Source organism: Perca flavescens, chromosome 8 (assembly GCF_004354835.1).
Source record: "Perca flavescens isolate YP-PL-M2 chromosome 8, PFLA_1.0, whole genome shotgun sequence".
NCBI classification, from domain to species: domain Eukaryota; kingdom Metazoa; phylum Chordata; class Actinopteri; order Perciformes; family Percidae; genus Perca; species Perca flavescens.
Window position 1 is genome coordinate 33,348,249 of NC_041338.1, and position 25,369 is coordinate 33,373,617.

Below are 25,369 nucleotides of genomic sequence, written 5' to 3' on the forward strand. Positions count from 1 at the left end.
GCGGAACGTAATTAGAGGTACTTGAGCATTTTAATTTTATGCAAATTTATAACGTTACTTCAACTGCACTAGCTGCATCTGAGAGGTAAATATTGTACTTTTTGTACTCTACTACATTTGTCGGACAGCTTTATTTACTTTTCAGATGACAGTTTCCATCCCCTTCCTGTCCAGTGAAAACCATGTATCTCCAGATGTTTTGAGATAAACTGAAGAATGAAGTGCTCCTTAATGTGTTAATAGAAATTCTCCTAAAATATAAAATGTAAAAAATATAAATAAAAAATGTTTTTGAAAAGCCTCTTGTATCAGCTGGAAAATGCATCGTCACAAAGCTGAAAACGGGGCTGTTTTTCTGACACCATGAAAAGTTTTAATACTTTTTAGAGCTATGTGGTTCTCACAGGACAGCGTGAAACTACCCAACAGTTTATAAAGGCGTTAAAACTAGCACAACCATAAACATCTACAGTAGTAGATAGACAAAAAAACATAACTCAGATTTGAATGAATTAAAATACAATCCATGCTAACCACAGCGTTGGTTTGCCTCCAAGAAATGACTTTATTTTTATTTTTAAAAAAGGTTTACAATTCCTCAGTGGAGGATCAGTCACAAAAGACTCCACATAAAATCAGACAAAACAGTAAAAACGTATCCTTTGATTGGAAAAACATCCAGTACAGCAATCAGTCAGCACATGTTTAGCCTAGCTTAGCACAATGACTGGAGGCAGGAGGAAACTATTCTACGTCTACATGTAGTTTCGTCCTGCCTCCAGTCTTTGTGCTAAGCTAGCTAAGCTAAACATGCTCTGAACCTAGCACTGTTCAGAAATGAAACTGGTATCCATCTTCTTATCAGACAGAAAAGAATTGACTTTTTCCAAAATGCCAGACTGTCCCTTTTAAAGCAACACCAAAAATTATTTTGTACCTTAAAATAATGTTTCCAAAATCGTTCCAGTGGTTCATCAACTCGTAACAGGGTGAACGGCACGTCTGCATTCACTTATCGGCCCTCTATCGGCTATAACCGCACTATGCAAGTTTGCCAGATCGGGTAGCGGATCTGTAGTTCGGATGAGACATGAGAAACTACAATGGACAATTCTGCTTCCAACCTGTAGGGTGACCGAAGAGGAAAAGTGATTTGGTGTTGCTTTAATGATAACTCGGTTTCTTTTTCCCACCAATCCGCAGCTGTCAGACGAATCAGGTGGACTCGGCCGGTGGATCCGTCTCGTCTTGGCTCTGGTTGGGACGGTTGGACAGAGCGTCTTCTTTGGAAAGCAGGTTGTTTTTGCGGAGGTGGCAAGCCTGCTGGTAGGGGGGGCGTATGGGCAGCTGGGTGGGGGGCGTGTACTGGTACTGTTTACCAGCATCCAGCTGAAGAAAGAAAACAGTCAACAGGTCTGAGATTGTGTTTAAAGAAAAGGGAGAAAAAAAATGATAAAAACTAGAACCAAGAAATCTTAAAATACCCTTTAACTGATCTGTAATTTACCCCTGAAAACACACCAAACACCTTAATCAACATCAAGGTGTTCGGTAGCTAGAGATCCTTTAATTTGAGAAAAATTACTGATATCTCCCATCCCGGAATGCTGTGTGGACTAGCCAGACCCTCCTCCGCAGCGCTGTGGAGGAAGGTCTGGCATTGCGAGACTAGTAATATACTGACTATGGGTAAGTAACTCATACAACCCACTTCAAAAAATCCAAACGCTCTCTCTAAGTCCTTTTCAGACATGGAACACGTTACATTGCTGGCTTCATCCATCTTTTAAAGTGACAGGACATTTACAGAAGGAGCTGAAACATTTGGGGTTAATTAACGGATAACTCAATGGATTAGAATAGTTTTCATGCAACTGATAATTAGGAGGGATTTTTACACCTTAAAAAAACCCACTTAAACTGTGCAGATAATCCATTAAAGAAAGGATGGCTTTCATGTTTGTTACATTTTCAGAAGTTTCTTCCCCTTTAAAACTCCTAACAAAACAATTTGATATCACAATCAATTAATTTGTCTATTAATCATCTCCCTAAAAATCCAGTAAAATACCCTAATTATAATACTGCATTGAGCACAATTATAAGATGACTAAAAATGATTCAACCAGCCTTGTTTTAATGTAAGAACCATGTTTCTGTTGCTCAGTTTAACTCTGTGAAGATAAACCTGTGTCTGGTCACCTGCAGAGGGTAGGTCCTGTCTGAGTCGAAGGCGCTGAGGTCACCGCACGCCAGGAAGGGAACGATGACGCGGTTCGGACCCTCTAACTGGTTGAAGTCCACATCTGGAGGACAGAGACCAGAACACACTGAGGGTTAGCAAGAGCAGGGCACGCAGGGGAACTAAAGACCGATCCCATTCAGATTTCATCTACGGAAACAGAGACTACCCGTGTGCAACCTTTTTGAAATAAGAAATAAGAAATGCGATTGATAATAGGGCTGCACAATAAATTCGTTTTTTATATCATCATCGCGATATCAACTGGCGCAATATACACATCGCGAAAGGCTGCGACTAAAGCTGGGTATCGTGACTTTAAATTACATATTTCCCTTTTCCTTAGACATCCAATTTAAAGACCGAATAGGTAACTAAAAGATCAAGTAAAAAAAAAATATCAAAGAATATGTATTTTTTTTACGCTTGTTTTAAGGATTTTTTCTAAACATGACACACTTGTTTGCATTATTAGAACAGCTTTTAAATAGAGAAATTAGTTAAAAGGTACTCTGCAAACGAGCGAGCTAGTCTTCGCTTTGTTTGAAAATACTTTGAGCGTCAACAAGAAGTAACGTCACCCAACATCGCTTAGAGCACCTTTAAACAGCGCCGTCTGACTTGTCACCGAACATGGTGAAGGGAAGCGATGCTGCTCCTATCTCCCAGTGGCATCGGGATTCTGTTCTGACTGCGTTCACACGTTGGGTTTTCCTGATCCAGATCAGATCAGATATCCAGATCCACACACACACACACACACACACACACACACACACACACACACGGCGAAAGGGCTCATAGTTACCGTAGGAATGATCCAGCAGAGGGTTGGACATGTTGGGGACGTAACCTTCAGGAGGAGAGTAATTCTGACACACCACAAAGGCCTCTGCACACAGACAGACACACAGACAGACAGACAGACAGACAGATACTGTAAGTACTCTGTCAACAGAGTTCAAGCTAACACCACACACCCAAATGCAAATTAATGTGGTCAACTCTGTTTTGACTCTGACTTCAAATTATTTTGTCAAACATTCTGTGGGTCTCCAATTTTACTTCTTTCAATTGGATAGTAGCCCTCAGTATAAAAGTATCAGGTGTGTAAATGACTCGACATGAGCTAGGGGGGGGGGGGCGCTCACCAATGCTAGAGTTCCTGCTGCTGCGAGGCTTGGCGCAGGTCACACCGCTGAAGAAGATCTTCAGCTGGGAGTACAGCAGAGTCACATCTTTACCTCTGAAGATCTGAGACACGCGGGGCAACGAGGGGTTAATACAGTGAGACACAGCGTTACCTCAGCCCACAATGCACCACTGCATTAAACTACTTTCACCGAGGGAGTTACGGGGCATTCAGACCAACAACAAAAAAAAGAAAACGATCCGGCGATTTGCTGCGGCGGGGGTAGTGTCGATGAAATGGCCCGTTTGTGTGACGTCCTGTTGGGTTCTTAAAACAACCCGACAAAGCACAAGTAGACTTTGTATTTCACAATTACTGCTTTCCGTCAGATTGTTTCTAGATTTCGACTTTTCCAAACGCACTTGAAGGCAGCTTTATTTCACAGCGGAGAGCGAAAGAAAAGAGACGAGCGAGACAGACATTCAGCTGTTACACAAACTCCCGGGCAGTTTTTACCCTCATAGTGGTTTTAAACTTTCTTGTGGCAGCGACAGAGGCGGTCAGTGTAACGCTTATCAGTTCAATTCTCTAAGCACAAATTTTTGGAAAAACAGAAAAATGGATTCAAATATCCAATTTTTCATTTTTTTTTTTTCACCTTGACAAATTAAAAAATTTGATCTTTAACTTGTTTTTCCAATTTTCGTTTTTTTTATTCAGAGGATCGTTAATTGAGAATATTACAAAATTGCGTCTGGGCTCCAATTATTCAATACTACCAAATAAGTATTCTCTCCCTCGTTCCGCCTAGCTATGCCCCGCCCGCCCCCCCCACTCAAAACCATCAGTTGCGCCTCTGACCCCAAAGTCTATCATTTTTTCATTTTGGTCCATATGCAGTTAATGACCTGCATATTCCGTAAAGTAGAGGAAGAGAATACCACGGCAGTATCGAATAATTGGAGCCCAGACGCAATTTTGTAATTTTCTAAATTTCTGATCCTCTAAAAAAAAAAACAGAAAATTGGAAAAATAAGTTAAAGATCCAATTTTTATATTTGTCAAGGCGGAAAAAAAATTGGATTGGATATTTGAACCCATTTTTCTGTTTTTCCAAATGTCTGTTTGTGCTTAGAAAATTGAACTGATAAGCGTTACACTGACCAGAGGCAGTGATGTTTCCCGTTTACTGTATGGGACTCTCACAACGCTGTCACTGCCCGATGTGAGTGGAGTGCAGATGTGAGTCGCGCATGCGTCACTTTGCGACAAGTAGCCTCCAAGAACCAAGAACGAGAGACTTCTGTAACATCGATACAGTAAAAATGGACCTATGTAACGAAGTTGGTTCACTGCTGGCTACAGGTAAGCAATCAAACACCACAAAGACTGTCACTTGAATGGCGTTTTGAGCCAACGTTGGCAAACAAACAATCATGGATAGCTAAAAACTTTTTTGAAATGATTTCCATCTTCTGTTATTGTTTGTAATGAAAAAAGTTGATTATTTTATGGATTTCACAAATTTCAGTAAGACACGTTATGCCGTAAACCGTTTAAGTCTGAGCATGCGCGACTCACATCTGCACTCGACTCACATCTGCACTCGACTCACATCGGGTCTTTGCGTATCCCCCCCGGCAGCAACCTAACCTGACTCCTCCAGATGGATCGCTTCACATTTGCTCGGCATATCCATCTGGGAACTTTCCGTTGGAGAACTTTTGGGAAGAGGCGAAAATCCTGGTTAGCTGATTGGATGAACCATCTGTCTATCACCGACTATATGTTGGTGATAGACGGGCCAAATCAACCAGTTAGATCAGAAACTCTTGCCAAAACATCTTTTCCTCCGAGAAAAGCCTCCAGTGCCGTTTTTTTGCTCTTCTTTCAATGAAGGAATACTTTCTAATTCGGATAAAACTCGCTGCGATAGCTACACTCATCTCATCCGTGGAAGCCACCATGTTGTTTAGACTGAACAGTCGCTTCTCGTTGCGTCACACCTAAACCCGCCTCAAAACCAACGCTGATTGGTCGCTCGTTTGGTGAACGGCTCCAAATTTTCTCTATCTTAAGATGCCAGACTGATCTGCGAAGTGGAAAACTGGAACTCGCGAGATCAGGACGGTCTCACGAGGCTAGCGGCAACCCCCGCCACAGCCTAAACGCAATAGCTCCATTCAATAAGGAATGGAAAGACCTGTCGGATGGCCGACGCAGGCTGTCTGAACACGGCCTTATCCAGGATGTGTTTTTTAGGCCAATGAGTTTGGTGTTTGGACAAACAAACAGGGTATAATGTGTTAATTAGTGAGCTTTTAGAGCAGCTGATAGGTGGACTTAGTTTCCATCGAACAGAGCCAGGCCGGTGTCCATCGCTTTCCATTCTTTGTGCTAAGCTAAGCTAACAGGCTGCAGCTTCAAATTTGAGTCAAAACTAGAATTTAACACTGAATAACATTGATGTAACATTACAAAATGTGGTATTAATAAACCCTATAAATTAAAGTTGGACTCACCTTGGCCACAAACGTCCCTCCGGGTTTCAGGACGTGAGTTGTGATGTTCAGCGCCTGAGAGACAAAACAGGTGTCAGTATGACATCACAGACCGACAGGTGAACTCAGAGCACACCTCTGTACTCACGGCCAATAGGAGCTGAGCCTGGATGTACTCGTCCACGTCGTGGAGCCCGGTCACTATGGAAACAGAACAGGAAATAACTCCAGACAGCAGAATACACATGCACACTGTTTTGCTATTGAACGTGCCCCTGGTGAGGACAGACAGGAAGTGAGCATCTCACCGTCTGGAGCGCCGTCACACACCACCAGGTCGGCCGGCTGACCCTCAAAGTGACGGATGATCTCCTGAGCTGTCGACACCTAAGAAGAAGAAGAAGAAGAAGAAGACACAGGTCATGCCAAGCACTGACGCACTTCTCCTTGTGTGTCAGATTTACGTCATTAAACGGACGACAGCGGGACAAACACCAACGACTTTTTAAAAGGATTGGTTGTCTTGCTCCTTACAGTTGCAACAGGATGGTTATTTATTTTATTTTTTTATTTAAAAAAGGGACAACGCACATTAATCAACAGTAGAGAGTCCAACATGTATCCATATTTAGCCACAGAGGCTAATTTTCCTCTGCAGCCCCTAGCAGGTTGATGGCTTAAAAACAATAGATATGCTACAACAATACAACAAATGCACATACAACAAGAAAGACGTAGGCGTAGACAAGTAAAATGACACAACCACTACTCCAGATCAGGACAACTGGCAGGTTGATGGCATGACAAAAACATAACACAAGTATCACACACAGTAGACACAGGTAAAAGTGCATAGACGCACATTAGAACGCATCAGCAGTAGTTGTGTTTGTTCTCTGGATTGTGTGGTTCTATATGCCACCCCATGCCAAAGTGGCATAAAAGAAGAGCCAGCAACGGTGGTTACACGTTATGTTTTGTTAATTCCTGCAGTGGAAAAAGGGCGATTAGAGTCATATGATCAGATTCATCGTGTCTAGGGCTGTGCTCGATTGAAGAAATTCTTAGTCGACTAACACTCATTCAATTGTATCGACGAATCGATTAGTTGATTTAATCGACAGATCTTCATTTCTTGGAAATAAGTCATTCAGCATGAAAAAAGCATAAAACATGAATAATGGACTAAAGAAATCTAAGTTGACTCAGACCAAAACGACCGATTAGTCGACTAATTGACTAAAAGGGAACAGCCCTAATTGTGTCGTCACCTTGGTGATGTCTCCCTGGATCTGAGTGACTCCGGGCAGAGGAGCCATGGCCTGCAGGTCCACGGCCACGATCTTCACCTCTTCCCCCGTCTCAGCCTTCTCCTCCTGCCCTCTGAGTGGAAAAACAATCAACCAGTTCACTATTGGTATTTGTTCAAATCCATTTATTTTCTTTCCTGCTGACTGTATGTTTATTTAAAAAAAAGAAAAGAAAGTAAAACCTGAGTTTCCGACTGAGGACCTGACTCCAGCTGCCAGGAGCTGCACACAGATCAACTGCTCGGTTCACACCTAAGGCAGAAAAAAAAACAAAAATGAATGTCAAATCAGCCATTTATTTAAAGACAGCAGAAGAATACAGTCAGAGACAGGCACCCAAAGGGCCCACAGAGGCAGAACCAGACTCAGTTTGTACTAGAGCCCAACCGATAAAGGATTTTTAAGGCCGATATCGATACAAATATTTTATGATTTAAAAATCCAATATTCTGATATATGCCATTATAAATGCCGATACCGATAGTTTGGAAAATGCCTAATATCGGCTGATGATATCGGCCCACCGATATATATTGGTCAGGCACTAGTTTGTACTAGAGATGTTCCGATAATAATACAAGTATCAGAAAATCCTCCGAAACTGCCTAAAATGCTGGTATCGGAAAGTACTGGAGTTTATCCACCGATTCGATACCATTCAGCCCCGAAGAAAATCTACTTTAAAGTTGTTTATTTCTGTTCTTTTTCCATTATGACTGACTGTCAAACTGGATAATAAAAGAAAGTTAGTACTATGGGGCTCATTTTTTGTGTTTGTTCTTGTTTCACAAAAAGTTTAACCTAGGGCTGGGCAATATGGAGAAAATCAGATATCACGATATTCTTGTCCAAATACCTTGATATCAATACTGCGGCGATATTCTAGGATTGACAATTGGTGCTTTGACAAAATATCTTCACACTTAGATTTTAGATAAATAATCATCAGTAATGTGGACATAATGTCTAAGTGGGGAAAAGGTAAATAATAGAACAGCTAGAGCAGTCTGGTGTGTTCAGAAAATGACATCACTTTACTGTAATGCAGCCTTTAAAACCAGGAAAAGACACTTATGTCACATCACAATATTACAATATCCAAAATCTAAGACGATATCTAGTCTCATATCACGATATCGAAATATTGCCCAGCCCTAGTATAAGCCCTACAACAAAGATAGAAATTGTATCACATCCATACAGGGGTGGTAGTACACAGCAGTTAAAACATAATTAAATATACAACACACTGGTATCGGATCAGTACTCGGTGTTGGCCAATACAGAAGTTCAGGTATCGAATCGGTATCCGGAAGCAAAAGATGGTATCGGACAATCTGTAGTTCATACCCTCTCCAGGAGAGCGTAATGTAGGCGGGGATATTTAGGTGTGTGGAGCCCATTAGGCGTCCTGCGGGTCTCACCTGTGAACAGGTTGAACTCGTGGTCGAGCTGCAGCAGCTTGAAGGCGCTCCTCGCTCTCCAGCCCTCCTCTTTGGCCAGACGGTAGTAAATGTCCCGCTTGTCTTTGGAGGAGCGACCCATGCTGACCTCTGACCCCTCGGTTTGGAAAAAACACACACACACACACACACACACACACACACACACACACACACACACACACACACACACACACACACAGACAGACAGAGAGAAAAATAGACAGACAAACATAGACAGACAGACATAGACAGACAGACAGACACACAATTATTATATACACATACAATATACATAGGCTACTGGTTTTGTTTTTAGTGGAATCACTGCAATGATGTGATGACACGTTGTGATAAACAACAAACTATTTTTTATATATTTTTTTACCATTATTGTATTGTAAATTATTATTTCTTGTGTATTGGTCAATGCAAATAGTAGTTCCAACATTACCAAATACCTTTAAAGCCTTACCTGTGTCCACTATCAATATCAGTCCGTCTGTTAAACCGTGCTGTGTGAACCGACTAAGAAAGTCAAGATTTTACTAAAAAGGTTTGACATTTGGCTTATTCTTTATTAGCCGAATTACTGAGCACCGCTTGATGAATCTAAAGATGTATTTGGTTATGAATTAGTAAACAATGTTATCGTGTTGAAGACCCGTTAACTTGCTCTAATTCACTTTTTAAACGGAGTTTGGCTTAGCGTGCACAAGAATCTGCATATTTCATGTCTGTTTAAGCTTATAGTCTGACGTTAGCGCGGTAATGTCTCTGGGTTAAATATATACACAGTTTAACTAAATTATACATACAAAACAATAGTATATTTTGTCCTTTTAACATTCTTTATTAAGCATTAAGAAACTGTTTTACTTACTGTTCACGTGCAGTTCCGGTGTTGACGATGGAAGGACCCCTGGCTGCTAGTAGCTGTCCCCGAAGCGCCTGTTCAAAATGACGTTGGCATATATCAACCATCTTTGCTTGTTGATGGTCATGTTGGTGGTAGCGGCCGGTAGTGGCCACACGGTGTCGCCGCATACACATGTACCCTATAAATATTTTATATTTATATTCTAAATATAAGGGCACTAATGGAGGTGCTCTCTATAGAAAACAACGTGTGTAAAAACCATAGACTGTAAATTATTATGTTAACAGTCTGTGGTAAAAAAACACCTGAAGGAATATCACTGATTAAGTAATGGGTCCCAGTAAAAGGACATTTTTTCGTTCTTTATTAAAGAAGAAACAAACCCAAAAAGGTAAATATACATAAATATTGGATTGGATAGGTTTAAATGTCACTGAGGGGAAATGTGGTTATTTTAAATGAAAATACTGCAGATGAAAAAAAAAAAAAGTTCAAATTTAACTAAATCAATTTTTAACTATATTGGATAATTTTGTCTACCTATCTTATTCATTTCATTAATATTAAGTTAATGATCACAAAACAAAGTTGTTGTTCAAGGTGGTTTCAAATGTAATGTGAAATGGGTCTATTTTCCTCCATTAATGACTCCCTGGACCAATAGAAATGAGGTTTGGAGAAGAAAATAAAAGTAGATCTGAGGTTATTTATTGAATGTAATGTGGTTTGTGGATGAGTGTCCGAGTCTGAAAGGAGCGAACACATCACACGGAAGATCAGTTTATATACAAACAGGTTTTATTTGAAAAGATCCATAAAAAAAAAATAAGTTTTCCTGTCAGAATTGTATAGAACTCTTAGAACTACCACTCTTAACCTGCGTTGAGAAAACTCAACACTTAAAAACAGACTTTATTCTCATTTTCAGGATAACAGAAACATTAATTTTTTTTTTTTTAAAGTTAGACAACTTAAATAAATAATCAAATGACGAGGAATGTCCGTTTACTAAATAAATAAAACACTTAGGAAATGTACAAAATATATGGAAAGAACAAAAATACATACAGTATATTCAAAAATACAAAACTGAATATTTGCATTGACTGTGCATTTTACACCCGGGGAGAGAGAGAGAGAGAGAGAGAGAGAGAGAGAGAGAGAGAGAGAGAGAGAGAGAGAGAGACAGACAGACAGACAGACAGAGAGAGAGAGAGAGAGAGAGAGAGAGAGAGAGACAGACAGACAGAGATAGACAGAGAGACAGACAGAGACCGAGAGAGAGACAGAGAGAGAGACAGAGAGAAGATGGATGACATAATGTTTTCAGATAAAGGGATGAGATGAGCTACGGTCATGGCATCGATACTAAAACTCTGGTATCGTATGGACACAGATGTCAGAAAAACAACCAATAAGAAGCCCCGTTTAAACAAAGAGAACAATCAACAAAACTGTCTTGATGAACCTGAGAGATATTTTCGTGATTTTAAAAATCACCACATCAGCAGGTGAGGGTCCTTCGCCCGTGTCAGTGCTGACATCACACGTCCTAAAAACCAAAAAGCGCCCGTTCACCCGTTCACCGGTTCACCGGGCGGTTACGGAACGGACCGTTTCCTGTCTTTGCTGGTTCCTGGCCAGGTTGGTTTCACTGGAAAAGAACCTGGCTGGGTTCTTCTGCGGTTTGTTTGTTTATTTTGGTTTAGGAACCTTATCATCTGAACTAAAAGGAACGTCTGAAGAACCCTCCGGACCGACTTCCCAACTGCAGTTGGTTACCGTGGCGACGCTCCGCCCACAGCAACCTTCAAACCAGGGATGCACCGAATCCAGGCTTCGGTTTGCGGCCGAATATTGGGCTTTTTGACGGGGTTGGGTTTCTGCCGAAACCGTAGAATTGTTTTTCCACGGAACCGAACCCTACGCTTGCACTCCGCACGCTACGCCGGTCGCCGTAACAACGGCGCCGTTGATTACGGGAAGGTGTTTACGTAGGTGGAGCGTTCAATGCAGCAGGCTGTGAGAAAGTGGAAATGGAACTGGTGAGCAGAAAAAAAGTTGTTGTTTGGCAGCACTTTCAGTCAAAAGAAGGCCATTCAAGTCCAGCTACATGTTCAGTTTGCAACGCCGATCTGTCTGGTGGTGGCGAGGACCCTAAACTAAACACAACATGGCCGCTGTTACAACATCTGGTACGAAACATCTGGAAGAATACGAGTTGTTCATGAAGGAATCTCCAGACGGCAGCCAGAATGCAGCAACTTCAGGTACGGCAAAGGAAGGACAGTCCCAGCTAAAAGCTGGTGTTAACCAGACAACCATTAATGTGTTTATCGTGTTAATGGACTGACGATGGGAGCAGGATTCGGTATTCGGATCCGGCTTAACCAGTGGATTCGATATTCGGCCGAACCCCAAAAAAAAATCTAGATTCGGTGCATCCCTAATTCAAACTCAAGGCACTCTGAAACACGAACACCAGACAGGCTCTCTAAGAGCGGCTCTACTGTCTGTGAACAGGCGGGGGGGGGTGCCGAGTCACCCCAACCTTGAACTGTGACGACTCGCCCCCGCCACCAGAAAACGCTTCCTCGCCGCGCGCAAGAGGACATCCAAAACGCCAACAACAAGTCACGCCCCCACCCCTGGCAGCCTCGCGTTGACCAATCAGAGGCCCTGCTGGCTCGAGGAGGAGGAGTCCACTGCGACGGCGTGGAGCGTGATGGCGTCGTCGCTGCCCGTCACCCAGGGGTGGAGAAGAATCTGCTCCAGGGTTGGCCGGTCAGACGGCTGCTGGCTCAGACACCAGCCAATCAGCTGCTGGCACTCTGTGACACAAATACAAAAAGGGAGAATAACTTTATTTATACAGTACTTTTCAAAACAAAGTGCTTAAAAAGACAATAACGACATGGCAGACCAACAATGATCAAAGCTATTTAAAACAAGTTTTACATTAAAAAAGGAGCAACACTAGAGAATAAGTATAATGATAGAACAACATTAACTATTTAAAATATAGGTTAAGATAATGCCATTATGTATAAAATAGATTTAAACAGATAAAAGTACCATCCAGGCCACATACCCAGTAAAAGCGCACTTATAAAGATGTGTTTTTAAAAAGGGATTTAAAAGAAGATAAGGAGGGCGCCAGTAGGGTTGGGTACCAAAACCAGAATTGAACCGGATTAGAAATCTAGCAAATCGATGTAGGACCTGGTCTTGCGATCTAAGCGGAGCAGACTCTCCGCGCTTGGACTGACCTGAGGAAATTTTGCCTCTGAAGTAGAGCCGTCCTCTCAGGATCTCCTCGTCCTGTTCGAAGGGGATGTCCCCACACACCATGTCGTACAGCAGCACGCCGAGAGACCAGACCGTGGCCGGGCGGCCGTGGTACCGGTGGAACCGGATCCACTCCGGAGGACTGTACACCCGCGTACCTGCAGGGAGGAGGGAGGAGGCATTAGGTATTTATTATATTGGATAAAGTAAGACGATGGTCTGATTGAGGCTCATAAGAGCTAACAGCAATTCCTGGGCTGCTGCAGTTGTCATGACAACAGCATCACAAAGGGGTGCAGTGTGTCAGAGTGAGTGTGCAGCAGGAGGAGAGAGATCACGCTGCTCGCCAGCGAGGGCTGTTGGTGTCTGTGGATCCTGAACAGAACCATCATCCGTCCTCACCCAACATTAGAGGACTGGTGCATGATGGGAAGGTGGTTCCTAACCCATCTCACACACACACACACACACTTGTACTGCTGTATTTGCCAAGACCCTAGTTGATATAATCCCTAACCCTTAAAGTGAGTATAACCTTAACCCTAAAATCTGGTCAAAACTCTAACAATATATATAGATAGATAGATAGATAGATAGATATAGAGAGAGAGAGAGAGAGATAGTCCTGTCTAAAAATGACCCCTACGTTTTTTAAAAGTGTTTACTAAAACATCCTTACTTTACAAAAATAATGTAAAAAATTTGATATATAATTAAAATTTCCATATGTTCCAAAATGTCCCCACTTACATCTTCACCTTCCCAAAACAAACATTTTCACTCTCCAACAGATGTCCTCCACACTGTAAAACTGTAATTGGTCATCACAAGTACAGCCCGACCGATATATCAGCGGGACGATATTATCGGCTGATATTAGGCTTCTTCCCAACTAACGATATCGGCATTTATATTTAAAATATTAAAAAAATAAAATAAAAAACGGACGAAACCCCCTTCAACCATGTTCTGAGTGTTGGTGTTGCGTAGTCTGTCCACCAGAGGGCGCTCTACAACCTCCCTGTTGGTAACACTTAGATTTTTGTTGTTATAGTTTTTGTTCAAAGGACTTTAAGTTTCATATCTTAAGTTTGTATTTTTATACATTTTATTTATCAGAACTTATAACTTATATTTTGATGTTCCTCTGTACTGTGACAATAAAACTAGTTTATTTTTAAACTGCATTATCATATTATTACGTGTTTCTGCATCATATATATATATATATATTTATCTGTCAGGCTCTAATCTCAAGGATAGAAGTACAAGAGCACACACACAGCGGGACTCACCATCGAACTCTGTGTAGGCGGAGTCTTTGAGCAGCGCCCCCGAGCCGAAGTCGATGAGTTTGATCTGCCCGGTCCGCAGGTCCACCAGCAGGTTCTCGTCCTTGATGTCTCGGTGGACGACGCCGCAGGCGTGGCAGTGACGCACCGCCTCGAGCACCTGGCGGAGGAAGCCGCGCGCCACCGCCTCTTCCAGCGGGCCGCGCTCCGTGATGTAGTCGAAGAGGTCCTGCCCCAGCTCGGGGCGCTCCATCACCATCAGCCAGCCGTCCGCCAGCTCCCACCAGTCCAACAGGCGCACCACGCCGCCAAACGGCCCGCCCACCTTCTTCAACAGCACGATCTCCAGAGGAACCACCGCGCCGCACTGAGAGGGAAACACATCTTGATCTCACCGCCCAGAACTTATAAACATTACACTTAATCATGTAGAAATGACAGATACCATGTAAAAAGTACTTTAAATGCACATAATGCAATACATTTTTTACAACTTGTGTTTATTTATGTACAACTTTAACAAATACAAAAACACATACTGTGATATTACTGATCATCTAGACCACACTTTGCACCAACTGTATATTGTGTGTGTGTGTGTATGTATGTATGTATGTATGTATGTATGTATAAATAACTGATTCAAAGCTGTTCTGGTTTTGTTTGGCTCCACACTACATCTCAGCAGTGTTATAGACTGTCTATTCATGTATATTGTGTTATAACCATATCACTTTCGCATATCCTTTCTTACTTCCACCTCCCTTTGCACCGGCTTTGTAATGCCTACTTAATATGCACTTTCTGTAGCCTTTTGTATTCTGTATCCCTGTATTGTATTGAATGTGAAACTATATGTTGTCCTGCACGCTTATGCTTTACTTGGCCGGTTTGTCGTTGCAAATGAGAACCTGGTCTCAACGGCCTACCTGGTTAAATAAAAATAAAAAATTAAAATAAAACCCATCCGAGAAACGGTCTCTGCTTTCTGATTACGTCCAAATCCAGTATTTATAAAGTTAAAGTGTCAAAGTATTACTGTAGCTGTAACACGTGCTCAAACTGAGCTCGCAAACAAAACTGTGTCTTTAAATAATCACACGCCTGAGGTAGGGCTGGGAAAAAAATTGATTTGATTTAAAAATCGAGTTGGTAGGTCAAATAGATTCATATTTTCAAAAAAATCAATTTTTTAAATTTTTTTTTTAATCTTTTATTTTATTTATTTTTTATCTAAAAAAATCGTTTAGTTTTTTTAATCCAAATACAGTATCAATAATTTGGATGTTTAACAATCTTTGTTGCACACTGCACAGTGACTTTTCACTTAGAGAAAGGGTTTGCCTTTGCAATTTTGTTTATGTTGATGCACTTTAATTAAATACAATAAATATATATTTTTAAAATAAATTTACAGTTTGCAGTTATTTTGTTTTAAATGGAAGAGGGGGGAAAATTGAATCGTAAATAGTTTTTTATAAGAAAAAAAAAAAAAAAAAAAAAAATCGCAGATTTTTTTAGGGAAACAAATCGCCCAGCTCTATCCTGAGGGATAGAAAGAGCTGCAAAAACTTAAAGAAACACTAGGTAACTTTTCCCGCTTCGGTCCCCCTACAGGTTGGAAGCTGAATTGTCCATTACATCACAATGTGCAAGTTTGCCAGATCGGGTAGTGGATCTGTAGTTCGAATGAACTGGACAATGTGATGTAATGGACAGTTCCGCTTCCAACCTATAGGGGGACCGAAATGGGAAAAGTTACCTAGTGTTGCTTTAAGTTAAAATCTCTTATTCCATTTGAAGATGTTAAAATATGCTCAGGTACTCAGAATACAACTTGTAATTCTTAATGTCTCTATTGTGTATGTAAATAGTGTGTTTTGTCAATATAGCTTTTCTTGTTAAAAAAAAAAAAAAAAAAAAAAAAAAAAAGGGGGTATTGACTTTAATTTTTAATTTAAGGATTAACTAGCAGTTGAAGTGGTAAACTATCTGACAAGAAGTTTTTATAAAACAGTTAATCTAAAAGGTATAATCTCACCAGAGAGCCCCACTCAGTCACTCTTTCTCTGCACACATGCTTCACCGCTACCTGCATGTAAACAAAAAGAACATTAACACACAGCCTTCATACAGTATGGAGAGAGAGAGAGAGAGAGAGAGAGATATATATAGATAGATAGATAGATAGATAGATAGATAGATAGATAGATATATACAACATGAAATGTCTATGTAAAAACACATAAACAGCTGCCAAATTAAAATTTGGGACTAAAAACAGTAACATGAAGCTTTTTATTTTTCTTTACTAATTCAAATTATTTTCTCACCGGTTTTGGTGATTTCATTAAACTATTATCAATTATGTACCCACTTCTTGTTCCTTAAAGAGTATACAGCAAAATACCAAGATTATTTATTTTTTAATAAAAAGAGAAAAAGGAAAGTTTGAAAAAACACATTTCCTTGTCAAAACAAAGACCACATGCCAGGCAGGACTGGGCTGTGTCAAGCTGAACAGTTTACAGGAGTACAAGAGTAAAGAGAATAGACACTGCCTCCCAAATAAAAGCACAAGCGTTGGGTACAGCAGCTGTACCAATCTGAAAATAGGTTTCAGAAAAATGGAAATCTGAACACATATCTGTCGAGGAAGCCAAGACGATCTAAAAACTGTGAACAGATTGTTTTGTCACCTATTGTTTCCAATTTCAAGAACTTTCACGCCAATGATGAAGACGTTAGCACGGCTTTTATTTTGAAGGCAGGAGTCGGAAACGCAGCCGCTTGCAGTTAGCTTGACGCTGCGTGCCGCGACCATGTGCTGGGACCAAAACAAAGCGGCGCCCCGCTCTTACCGGCAGCCCGTCGGCGAGGCGGACAGCCGAGTGGACCGTGCCAAATCCTCCGCTGCCGAGCACCGAACCCAGCCGGTATAGCTTCTCAAACGGCTGCTTATCGGCTTTGGCTGAAAAAAAATAACATAATATAAATCAGGACAATGTAATTTGGACAGTTGGGACATTGTGGTGTTGCGCCAAAATCTGTAACTCCCCCGCCCCCCACCCACAACACAAAACAAATGCCGGTGTGTTTCGTCTCCTGCGTGTTGTCTACGCAGCTTTAGCTAAACACTTAGCGCTTACTATGCGTTTATAATATGTTCATTAAAAATACTGCCGCAATTCGCAAAGAAAATAAACAATACGCATTACTGAATGAATACACACCACAGAATAACCAAACGTCCTCAGACGACCCCTGTTGTTCTCGTGTCAGGCGTTTAAAAATGGTGGAGTGTTATAACAGCATCTCATCTCCAATACCATCTATTTCAACGATGTTAGCTACATGACTGATGTAAAAAATAAACAGATACGCTGTCTTAACAGAGGGGGTATAACTGTTAGCTGTTATAACGAGATACACACTACACATTTTGGCACAACACCTTGCTTTCAAAATGGTCTCAGACTTGTTTTATTTAAAAGGTCATACACCAGCACAGAGCCACTAACAGATGAGTGGATGAAAATGTGTGAATTGTATTAATTATTTAATTATTCTGTAAGAATATAAAAACGTAAGCTGGTCTTAACTTATCCAATTAGAAGATACGATGCGTTTAAATCCATCGGCTGAATTTTTGAAATGCTTGCTAATAATAACGTCCACAAAATGTCCGTTAGTTTATGTATTTTTCGCCAGTTAAGGCCGGTACACGTGTTACGTCGTATTATGTGTCAGATTCGCTGACCTGATAAGACATTTATTTTGTGGTATAGCCACTTAAGGTTAACGTTACGGTGATGCGTATTGGAGATGACCGGTTGAGGTTAGGTAAAGAGAAAGTGTGTCACGGAATCTACCGGGTCAGGGAACACGGTGTACCGTTAGCACGTGCATGCTGTCGTTACCTTGCTGCAGCTTCGCCGGCAGATCCATGCTGGTCGAGATGTAAGACAAGGAGCCCAGTTTAGAGAGCAGCATGCTGCTCCCAACTTGTCCCAATACAAATAAAAAACACAGCGGGAAAATATTCACGTAAAGATCCCAGATAACAGCGGAGTCCTCGCTTCTTCTCACGGGCAAATTTAAACGGTTAAGCGGGGGAAATCCATCGGTGGTCCGGTCCAAAAAAAAGTCAGACGGTCCCTGCTGAATCCAGAGAAGCGCGCCACTCTGCCTCGATCTCCGCCGCTGCCAATATTTACAAAGATCAGATAGATCCTTCCGCCTGCCTCCAGCTAAACGTTAAGTAACACCACAGAACCACACGCTTTATATCCAAATGTACACACGAATAAAATGCGGTGTAACGAGTGGTATCGGTTCACGGTGAATTAGAAGTTGGCAAAGTGAAAAAGAGAGCCCAAAACTAGCCCAAATTAGAAAAGGCGAACTAGTTTAACGTAGTAGGACAGGCGGAAGGATTCAGAGAGGGTCACTCCGGCAGTGCTGAAGAAGAGAAGAGGCTTTAAAATAATCACTTCAGAAAACATCTCATCTAAAAATAATAATAAAACAAGGAAACACATTTGTTTAAATAAATATACTGACAATACTATAAGGGTGTAAGAAATATTATTATAATAGTGAATATTATATAAATTGACAAAATCTCATTGTTTACTTTCAGATAAACCCATTTCCCTTTAGCCTTACTTATCTGCAGTGGTTTCCTACATTTCCCAGAATGCCTTTCAAAAACACCCATACAACTGATAGGTAAATGAGAGATACACTACAAATAGCACTCATATATCAACGAATACTGTACATATCTAGTTTTTCGTGTTTTTATAACATATCTGAATATATTTCTTTCCTTTTGGTATGTTACTCAATTCCATACACATACAGTACAAAATGCCAATAAACCAGAGCACGTTTTTCTCCCATCCCGGAACGCTGTGTAGACTAGCCAGACCCTCCTCCACAGCGCTGTGCAGGAAGGTCTGGCAATGCGAGACTAGTGACCACCTGAAGAATGTCAGTCCAATATTCTCTTTTTAAGCTGTTTTTGGTCTCCAACCACCCCTGAGAGGATATCAGCTGCTGAATGCTCCACTATGTTCACCAGCTAGTCTCGAAAAGTGTCTGTCTGCTGTTTGCTGCTGAGCAGGTAGTGTATACAGATACAGAGAATATTCAAAGATTATTGAATGTAATAATAACTTACTTGCATCCCTTTGTTTTTTTCCCCAAATAGTGTATTGTATTTCTCAGAGACAGAGATGTGGACTTGAGACTTGGTGACTTGGATTCAAGTCGACTTGAGTCACTGTTTTGATGACTTGGGACTTGACAAAAAGGAAATGACTTGAGACCCGACTTGGACTTGTAAGTTAATGACTTGAGACTTGACTTGATTTAAGGCATGATGACTCGGATGACCTGCGTGTTTTCATAAGATTTGAATGTTTAGCTGTGAAATATAAAATATTTATATATATATATATATATATATATATATATATATATATATATATATATATATATATATATATATATTTATATATATCATTTTATATATAATAATATTTATATTATATTATGTTATATTATACTTGATAGTTAGACAAAATTGTGACTTATCAAGTATGCTATGCAGCGGCAGCAGCGCAAACTGTGAATCATGATTGGACGACTTAAAAAGCTCCCCCGGTATGTGATTGTCATGATTTGGATGACTTCTTGATGAACTCCTTGCTATGGCAACACGTGACATCAATAATCAAAAAATATAAATATAATGAACTTCATCAGCCTTATATTGGGTGTAAAAAAAGTGACTTGATTTGGGACTTGACTTGACATAACCTGGGACTTGACTTGCCCAAAAAAATAATAACAAATGACTTAGGTGGGACTTGAGCAAAGATGACTTGGTCACAACACTGGTGTTTCTACATGGTGTAAACAACACCCTGCAGTATTGCAGTACATTTGTCTCTGTAATCTTCTTATTTCGTTGTTTTCTCTTCTACTCGGGCCATGCTGTAACCAAGTGGAGCACCTGCAGCCGATGAGACGGATCAAAGCTCCAGCACAACATTTTTCCCACAATCCCTTCTGCCTGCTCACAAACCGCTGGAGCCGGTGAGATTGTTTTGATGAGGACCTGCTGTATTACTGCCCCCACCGAGCCCGAATGTAGGTCAGCCCCTACTCCGCTTCCCTGCACGTCAATGTAAAGAGACCGATCGACAGAAAACACCAAGACACAAACAAAGAGCTGCTGCTGTTCTTCAAACTGATCTGAGCTCACAGAGGTCAGACATCCCTGTAACACGTCACCCTTCGCCCACTGACCCTTCAGCCGCTTGGTTCCAAAAAGTCTAAATTATCAGGTGAATATTATCACAGAAGAACTTTACAACTTTACACACCAAATTTGATTGTCTTACTTGTATTAATCTGGTGTTTGTGTGTTGAATGTGTCACAATCGCTGAACCTTCCACTCCTTTAAGTGCTACACCCTAAAGTAGGGTGTCAAACATATAGCCTGTGGGCCAGAACCGGCCCGCCACAGGGTCCAATCAGGCCCACTGGATGACTTTGCAAGTAATTTGAAGTAATTCATTCCAATTCCACATTTACCACTTAAATCTCAGAGAATATATATATATATATATATATATATATATATATATATATATATATATATATAATAAGTTCTTTTACGGTAAATTTACAACTTTAATCTTGGAAAAGCTGAGTTTTTTCTTGGATATTACCCCTTTCTCGCAGGTCCATAACATTTTTTTTTCATACAATGGGCGTAGAACGCTGTTGTTGCAGAAGCAACTTGCGTTTGCCAACATCAAGCTATCAAAAAAAAATCTGTGGCAGATAAAATTTCTGATCTTTCTGGAGTGGTTTACTAGTCTTGCCCACTTAAGATTAGAGTTGTGTGGCCCATGAACTAAAATGAGTTTGACACCCCTGCACTAAAGGAGTAATAGTTCAAACATTTTAAGATAGTTAGATCTGGTAAATCCAGTGCTTGAATTGGACCAAAAAAAGGTGTCAGTATCCTTATTCAGCAGTTACATCATGGCATGTGTCATGGATCTATTTATATTCATACGTATATCTTGAGTGACCCAGATTAGTCAAATTTTCGATGATTCGATCTAAGGAGCCTTCTTTGCCAATCTCACAGTAAAATGTTAATGTGGTTATGAAACAAAAGATTATTCCTTTCGGGCAATATGGGTTGCTGAATGTTTGGTTTATGTTTTTCTAATAAATTATGATAAATAGCCTATATTGGTATAAATATCAGCCTATTAATAATACTGTTAATAACAATTAGAAGTAAGGGTACTCACAGGGACAAAAATCTGAAGAGTACTGGTCAGTAGTGGCCCATTTCAGGCACTGAATAAATCCAATTTTTATGATGACTATTTACATTTTTATACATTTTTTGGCATCTTAAGAAAATGACAGATTTTGATTCCACTTCATTCAATTAGACACGAGAACTGTGAACCATTTATGGCTTAGACAATCAGTGCTCATGTTGAATTATTGCCTCAATACAGAGTCTCATTCTATGTGATATTCCCCAAATGTAAAAGTGTAAATATTTTATTTCCCAACATGAACGCTAAATGTTTTTTGAAAGACTTCACACGAATAGGAATAAAATCGTGGTGGCAAGATAATTTAAATATAAGGAGTTTAAAAATAGTGAAATCTTCCTTCTGTATATTTTTTTTATTGCATGTTGCTAAATGCAGACATTTGCAGATAAAATACTGAGACCTCAATGTCCTTAGGTCTTAATTTATTACAGTTTAGATCTTTTCCATTGGAACTATCTTATTAATAAATAATAACAGTAATAAACTTTATTTATAAAGTACCTTTTAAAACCATGGTTATCTTCTACCAAAAAAATGTTTCCAGTGAGAAATGATCTCAGTAAAGTTGTGGATATTGTTTTTTAGAGCTACATTGGGTAATGGGAATTACCCAATTTCTCCCATCTAGCGTTGAAATTGTATATGACAACCAACTGAATATATATATATATATATATATATATATATATATATATATATATATATATATATATATATATATATATATATATATATAATAAGTTCTTTTACGGTAAATTTACAACTTTAATCTTGGAAAAGCTGAGTTTTTTCTTGGATATTACCCCCCATTATTGTAGCGTTGTAACTCCTACGGTGGCCGTATTATTCCAAGAAGTACGACTTTGTCCGTGAGTTCCTACCAGTGTAATAATAGTTTGAAGTTATTTTGGTACCATTTCATTGCAGGTTCCCAAACATATGCTAGCTAATATTAGTAAAGTATCAGTGCTATCATTATTCTGTATATTGTACAATATTAATAGTGTAAGGCAATGTTTAGGAGAGAAGCAACGGAGGGTTGTGTTTTTTAATATACAGTATTTCTCTGAGCAGTGTGAACAATCATTTCAATGAAACTGAAATTAGCTCTTAGTATCTCCATTGTTTACACGCAGCTGTTCTAGCTGTAGCTAGTCAGTGTCAACTGCACATTACGTGAGTTGTCTGCCAGGGAAATCACAACACATAAGGTTACGTTTATGTTACAAAGTAGACAATCCTTTTTCATCATTGACGCGTGGAAAAGTATCATTAGACATCGTTCTAGCATTATGCACAACCATGCTATAGTTAGCCAAGCAACTATAAAACTATTTATCTGTTGAGAAGAAAGCAGGCAACTTCGGCGTCCTTTTTAAAATCCTTGCTCCTTACGAGCTCTTTCCATCTCTGAAAAGCCACTCCAATATAAACTTTGGTCTTGTCGCGTTGTCGTTTTAATTCTCTTTTTAACTTCCATGGCAACTCTGTTACATGTCCTTGAAAATAGGCGTGATCCTCCATCTTCAACAGGCTTTCAAATCTGCCGGCAGTCGGTGAGTAATCTTCTCCCCCTCCCTCCCTGGCATTCGTCAAGGTGCCACTGAGTGAAAAGCGCGAAAGGCGGAGGTATGTCCCTCTTTGGCTGATGTATTTTAAAGATGGAGGCGCTACATGGTTGCCGCCATTCGAGCGACTCGCTCGAATGTATTCTGAATGATTCTAAATAACAGGTTCTACGCGTACGAGAATACTTTGATTAGTTGGTGGAAGTAATTACACATGAGCACATATTTGTGAAAGAACAAAGGTTTTTTTGCTAAGAATCAACTCAAAACATTTCACAATGGAGCTTTAAAAGAGATTTTTTTAAGGTTTTGATACTTAAAATGTTTTGTTACTTCCATTGCATTTTGGTTTAAAAGCTAAATCTCTGCAAATCAAACAAAAACAATTGTCATGACTAAATGCCATTAAATGAGAAAAAATACATTTCTGTGTGATGGTTGAACTGGTCCTTTTAAGTTTGCAGCAGCAGATACTACGACTTGCGTACAAGAACTCGTGTTCATGTACTCCACAACATGAATGTGACTCAGGTCATTTGTTCTCTTCTATTTTTAGCTGCGTCTATTTTTGAACGCTGTGAAAGAACAGAGTGAAGCGGCGTCGCACTGACTCAGTCCTCTCCAGCTCCTCTCTAGGACTTTTGGAAACGCTTCGACCTCTGGTTTCATTTTCATGGAGGATATTTCCTCGAGTGTCGCGGTCAGAGAACTGTAATGTCAGCGCGCTGCCGTGACCCAGAGGACGGCAGCAGCTGTGACGGTGCAGACGAAAGATATCTGCCATGTTGCGCCTCTGCTCTCGCCTCAGCTAAATTAACTATCGTGGTCGGGGACACCCACTTCTCTGAGGAGAAGAGGTTTCTCGTTCAGAGCTGCGACTATTTCCGAGCTCTGTATCGCTCAGGAATGAAGGAGTGTCGGCAGGACGAAATCCACCTCAAGTCTCTGCGCGCTCGAGGTTTCCTTATCGCCTTGGCGGTGTTACGAGGCGAGATGCCCGCCCTGGACGCCGACGACATCGTCGAAGCCATCGAATGTGCTGCTTTCTTGCAGGTGGCGCCGCTCACTAAGCATCTCATCTACCTCGTCGATTCTGACAACTGTCTGCTGATGTATCACACCGCCGCAAACTTCGGCCTCATGGATCTCTACCGCGCCGCTGCGCTGTTCATCCGGAACACGTACGCCGACGTGGAAGCGGAGGTCAAGAAATCCCTGCCGTCAGAGCTGATCTCCTACGTTGAGTCTTTGACCCCGAGTGTTTTTGTAGCGGTGGGGGCTCATGTGACCTGCGGCGTGGATGAAACGGTCCACGCTGCCTCCAGGACGGTCTGCTACCTGGATGAGACTGCCAACATCTGGAAAGTATTGACAGATCTTCCACTAGAGGCCAGCACCTCCATGGCTGGAGTGACCGTTTTGGACAACAAACTCTACATCGTCGGAGGAGTTCATGGACTTCATCGACAAGTCGTGGACTCTTGTTTCTGCTACAGCGTAGAAAACAACAGCTGGAGCCAGATCTCCAGTCCGGCGCAGCTCCGATGCAATCTCAGCCTCGTGGGTTTAGACGGTCGACTCTACGCCATCGGAGGAGAGTACGACCGGAAGTTAATGTCATCGGTGGAAACCTACGACGTCAAGACAGGAAGGTGGGAGTTTGCCGCTCACTTACCACGCCCGGCGGCGGGAGCGGCGTGCACCAAAGCCATGGGCAGGATATTTGCGTGTTTATGGAGGCCGATGGAGACCACGGAGATCTACGAGTACGTCTCAGGGAAAGACGAGTGGCGGCTGGTTACCACGCTGATCAGGCACCAGAGCTACGGCCACTGCATGATCGGCCACAGGGACAACCTGTACGTTGTGAGAAACGGGCCGTCGGACGACTTCCTGAGATGCCTGATGGACTGCTACAACCTGAGCTCGGGCCAGTGGTCGTCTCTGCCGGGACACTTCGCCAACAGCAAAGGTTCGCTGTTCACGGCGGTGGTGAGAGGCGACTCTGTGCTCACGCTCAACAGGACCACGACTCTGGAGTTCGCCGTCGACGGTAAAACCTGGAAGCCCCGACGGCAGATGAAGGGTTTCCCCAGAAGTGGATCTGTGTGGACGTTTCTGCTCCGGCTGCCAGACGCTCTCGTGCTGCAGTAACGGCTTCATTTGCTCCGGGATTTATTGGATTGTCAACATCGTTTTACACTCAGACATGTGCTTCAATAAATTGAAAGGATAATTCCTGTTTATGACTTCTTCGGGGCTTTGCAGTTTTGTCCATCGTTTCGTTCGTGCGATGCAACAAGTCCTAAAAACCATACGACGACATGGGTTGTT

General features: G+C 41.2%; 3 protein-coding genes across 3 annotated transcripts in view; 1 reads left to right on the forward strand and 2 right to left on the reverse strand.

Annotated features, from left to right (window-relative positions):
- Nucleotides 1-541: 541 nt before the first annotated feature.
- On the reverse strand, nucleotides 542-9,605 carry ftsj1 (FtsJ RNA 2'-O-methyltransferase 1). Its single transcript, XM_028585637.1, has 11 exons — nucleotides 9,511-9,605; nucleotides 8,610-8,745; nucleotides 7,368-7,437; nucleotides 7,147-7,258; nucleotides 6,184-6,262; nucleotides 6,024-6,076; nucleotides 5,897-5,950; nucleotides 3,394-3,496; nucleotides 3,051-3,134; nucleotides 2,203-2,306; nucleotides 542-1,389 (listed from the first exon to the last, which is right to left on the reverse strand). Exons 2-11 carry the CDS (start codon nucleotides 8,728-8,730, stop codon nucleotides 1,216-1,218), a joined length of 954 nt encoding a protein of 317 aa, XP_028441438.1. The 5' UTR covers nucleotides 8,731-8,745; nucleotides 9,511-9,605; the 3' UTR covers nucleotides 542-1,215.
- Nucleotides 9,606-11,885: 2,280 nt separating this feature from the next.
- On the reverse strand, nucleotides 11,886-18,546 carry LOC114560284 (serine/threonine-protein kinase pim-3). The gene is made up of 6 exons (XM_028585570.1): nucleotides 18,008-18,546; nucleotides 16,949-17,058; nucleotides 16,129-16,179; nucleotides 14,091-14,454; nucleotides 12,777-12,953; nucleotides 11,886-12,338 (listed from the first exon to the last, which is right to left on the reverse strand). Exons 1-6 carry the CDS (start codon nucleotides 18,078-18,080, stop codon nucleotides 12,178-12,180), a joined length of 936 nt encoding a protein of 311 aa, XP_028441371.1. The 5' UTR covers nucleotides 18,081-18,546; the 3' UTR covers nucleotides 11,886-12,177.
- Nucleotides 18,547-23,645: 5,099 nt separating this feature from the next.
- kbtbd13b (kelch repeat and BTB domain containing 13b) overlaps nucleotides 23,646-25,369 on the forward strand; it is a 1,883-nt gene continuing 159 nt past the window's right edge. The window contains exon 1 of the mRNA XM_028586048.1: nucleotides 23,646-25,369. This exon is cut by the window's right edge and continues 159 nt beyond it. Within this exon, the coding sequence (XP_028441849.1) occupies nucleotides 23,750-25,189 (1,440 nt within the window). The 5' untranslated portion in view covers nucleotides 23,646-23,749 and the 3' untranslated portion in view covers nucleotides 25,190-25,369.

Coding starts and splice junctions, on each gene's coding strand:
- ftsj1 (XM_028585637.1), bottom strand. CDS start 8,730: ATGGGTCGCTCCTCCAAAGACAAGCGGGACATTTACTACCGTCTGGCC. Junction 7,438..8,609: donor CGAGTTCAACCTGTTCACAG/GTGAGACCCGCA, acceptor TTTCTGCCTTAG/GTGTGAACCGAGCAGTTGAT. Junction 6,263..7,146: donor TCCAGGGAGACATCACCAAG/GTGACGACACAA, acceptor TCTTCTTCTTAG/GTGTCGACAGCTCAGGAGAT.
- LOC114560284 (XM_028585570.1), bottom strand. CDS start 18,080: ATGCTGCTCTCTAAACTGGGCTCCTTGTCTTACATCTCGACCAGCATG. Junction 14,455..16,128: donor TGACTGAGTGGGGCTCTCTG/GTGAGATTATAC, acceptor TTTCCCTCTCAG/TGCGGCGCGGTGGTTCCTCT. Junction 12,954..14,090: donor CGCCTACACAGAGTTCGATG/GTGAGTCCCGCT, acceptor TCCTCCCTGCAG/GTACGCGGGTGTACAGTCCT.